A 3,606-nucleotide genomic window follows, 5' to 3' on the forward strand; every position below is an offset into this window, starting at 1 on the left:
TTTTTTTTTTTTTTTTTTGACAGAGTCACTCTGTTGCCCTGGGTAGAGTGCCATGGCATCATAGTTCACAGCAACCTCAGCCCTCTTGGGATTAAGCAAATTCTCTTGCCTCAGCCTCCTAAGTAGATGGAACTATAGGCACTCGCCACAATGCCCAGCCATTTTTAGAGATGGGGGCTCAAATTCGTGAAACTCAGGAGATCTGCCCACCTCCGCCTCTCAAAGTGCTGGGATTATAGGCGTGAGCCACCATGACCGGCCCTTTATTTTACTTTTAATTCGTTAGTCTTCCTGAATCTGTAACCTACAAAACTTTAACATGTTCTCTTTGAAAATATTTTTCTGGCTCAGCGCCTGTAGCTCAGCAGCTAGGACACCAGCCATGTACACCAGAGCTCGCGGGTTTGAATCCAGCCCCGGCCTGCCAAACAACAATGACAACTACAACCAAAAAATAGCCAGGCGTGGTGGTGGGCACCTGTAGTACCAGCTACTTGGGAGGCTAAGGCAAGAGAATTGCTTAGGAGTTTGAGGTTGCTGTGAGCTGTGACATTATGGCACTCTACGGAGGGTGACATAGTGAGATGCTGTCTCAAAAAAGAAAAGATAAAAGAAAGTATTTTTCTCAGGTGGTGCCTGTAGCTCAGTGGGTGGGGGCCAGCCATATACACCAAGGTTGACAGGTTCGAACTGGGTCTGAGCCAACTAAAACAATGACAATCGCAAGAACAAAATATACATATATATATATATCCCCCCCCCCATCTTAGCCTATTATCTTTTTGGACTTCAAGACTACACATTCACTCAGCATTTGGCATCTTAGTACTCCTTATTAAGTTACCCACCAATCAATGACATCTCTAAAGACTTTAAAACTTTAAAAAGTATGTTTCTAGCACTTATACTTTCTCTGGTGGGAGATGATGGTCAGAACACCCAGTCTGCTTCATTTCAGGAAAGTCAGGTAACTGCTGTCATTTTTGCTTTAAATCCAATTTAATAGGAATATACAAAATCCCGATTCTCTGCTCAATTCCTGCTCAATCCACTTCCATCTTGTGTGCTACCAGCTGTTTACCAAATACCATTTAATTGCTAAGGAAGTGGGAAACCACTGCCTATAATTAAGGTGGTTTACTAGTTAGATATTTTCTGTTGTCTTTACCTTTTCCAGTATGTGAGATCTAAAAAGGAAAAAACCGGTGTTCTATTAGAACCAGAAGCCATCTCTGTATCTGAGCCATCATCTGACTGGTTACTGTAACAAGGAGATTGAGCTGGGGAGGCACTTGAGGTGGTACTGTGAGCATCAGAATCTACAATAAAAATAAAAAAAAGAAACTTTCATTACACGTAACTAAAACTAAACCTCAGCATAAGACATTATGGAAGAACTCATAAAAAGGAAGTTAAAAAAATTATTTTCTAAGCACTTCTGATTATTTGTACTAAAGTGTATTGTAAAGAAAATTAAGACTTCCACTTCCAGGAAGATGGAGTAGACATATTTTTTCCCTCTCCTTCCTGCTTATACAACTAAAAACCCTGCATATTACATGTATAAAACAAACCAAAGACCTTGAAAGGTAATGACCATCCAGGAGCTTGAGATCCAAGGAAAGATGTGGTAAGTTTCTTAGTTCTTTTGAAATTTCTTTTTGCCTCAAAAAAGCTAGCCTTGGAGGTAAAGCAGCAGAAATCCAGAAATGCCAACAGCTACAGACAACCAAAAGACAAAAACCTAAAGTTCCAATAGTCTCTAGCCAAAAAGCCAGGATAAGGGAACCTTAGAAAAGAAGAAGAAAAACTTCTTTGGAGGCAGAGGCTTGCTCTGTTGTCCAGGTTAGACTGCAGTGGCATCACCATTGCTCACCCCAATATCAGTGACTCCTGGCTCAAGTGATCCTCCTGCCTTAGCCTCCCAAGTAGTCAGGACTATTGGTGCCAACCACAATACCCAGCTAATTTTTCTATTTTTAGTAGAGACAGGGTCTCACTTTTGCTCAGGCTGGCCTTAAACACCTGAGGCTCAAGGGAACCTCCTAGAGTGCTAGGATTATAGACAAAAGCCTAATTTTTGTTTTAAATCGTTCAGTGAAAAGTTTAACACATTTGTGAGCAACAGTAGCTAAAAACTTGTCTATTTTGGCAAAAGACGTAAACCTGAGATTTAAGGAGCTGAGCAAAACCCAAACAGGATAAACTCAAAGACACAGCATAATTAAACTTTTATCAAGTAAAGAACAAGGCCGAGCATAGTGGCTCACACCTCTAATACTAGCATTCTGGGAAGCCAAGATGGGTAGACTGTTTGAGCTCAGGAGTTTGAGAACAGCCTAGAGTGAGACCCCATCTCTAAAAAACAGCTGGGCATTGTGGCAGGCACCTGTAGCCCCAGCTATTTGGGAGGCTGAGGAAAGAGAATCGCTTAAACCCAGGAGTTGGAGGTTGCCGTGAGCTGTGATGCCACAGCACTCTATCCAGGGTGACAGCTTGAGGCTGTGTCTCAAAAAAAAAAGAAAAAAAGAAAGAAAGAAAGAAAGAAAAGAACTGAGATAATCATGTGTGTAAAGTGTTTTTTATATCTATCAAAATGCTCAAAAGATAAGTGAGTTCTGCCCCCCTCGCTCTATCCAAACAGTACAACAAACTGTGCATTGCTCTAAAACAAGAATGACAATCTTTTGTCTAACAGGTCCTACAGATTAAAAAAAATAATAATAAAAGAATAAAATCCTGGCTTGGTGCCTGTAGCTCAAGCAGAGCTAAGGCACCAGCCACATACACAGAGCGAATCCAGCCCAGGCCTGGCAAACAACGACAACTACAACCAAAAAATAGCCAGGCGTTGTGGCAGGCACCTATAGTCCCAACTACTTGGGAGGCTGAGGCAAGATAATTGCTTGAGCCCAGGAGTTGGAGCTGTGAGCTGTGATACCACAGCACTCCACCCAGGGCGACCACTTGAGGCTCTCTCAAAAAGAAAAAAAAATATATCCTGAGTGCTCTAATATAAGCCCACAATTCTGAGAAAGCTGTGAAATACAAACTTTTATTTCTAATCTCTTTGGCCACAAAATCTAGCATTACCTGAATTATGCTTATGAGTAGACAAACCTGACCAGCCTACTCTTAGTCCTTTTATCCCACTGAATGTGAATATTCCCACACTTTTGTTATAGAAATACTAATGTGTTTGATTCATCAGTACTGTATCAGACACCCCAAGGGTGATATAGATGTTATACGACATCATACGTGGTATATTTCCTTTTCAAAATCTGAAATACAGGCCAGGCGCAGTGGCTTGTTTCTGTAATTCTAGAACCCTGGGACACCGAAGTGGAAGGAATGCTTGAGCTCAGGAGTTCAAGAACAGCCTGAGCAAGAGCAAGAGCCAGTGCCTGCAGTCCCAATTTCTTTCCTATTCTATCATCCCACACAAAACACACAACTCTTTAAACTTGGAAGGCTTGGCGCCCATAGCACAGTGGTTACGGCGCCAGCCACATACACTTAAGTTGGTGGGTTCGAACCCAGTCCAGGACTACTAACCAACAATGACAACTGCAACAATAATAAAAAATAGCTGGGCGTTGTGGC

The 3,606-nt window shown here is 41.9% G+C and overlaps 1 protein-coding gene across 2 annotated transcripts in view; it reads right to left on the reverse strand.

Annotated features, from left to right (window-relative positions):
• SINHCAF (SIN3-HDAC complex associated factor) overlaps positions 1-3,606 on the reverse strand; it is a 35,088-nt gene that overhangs the window by 2,349 nt on the left and 29,133 nt on the right. For both annotated transcript variants that reach the window (XM_003792484.3, XM_012806781.1), the window contains exon 5: positions 1,169-1,319. In XM_003792484.3, coding sequence (XP_003792532.1) covers positions 1,169-1,319 — 151 coding nt within the window. The remainder of the gene's footprint in view (positions 1-1,168; positions 1,320-3,606) is intronic.

The sequence above is a fragment of the Otolemur garnettii genome, unplaced genomic scaffold, assembly GCF_000181295.1.
Source record: "Otolemur garnettii isolate 467f Iridium unplaced genomic scaffold, OtoGar3 scaffold00057, whole genome shotgun sequence".
Lineage (NCBI taxonomy): Eukaryota > Metazoa > Chordata > Mammalia > Primates > Galagidae > Otolemur > Otolemur garnettii.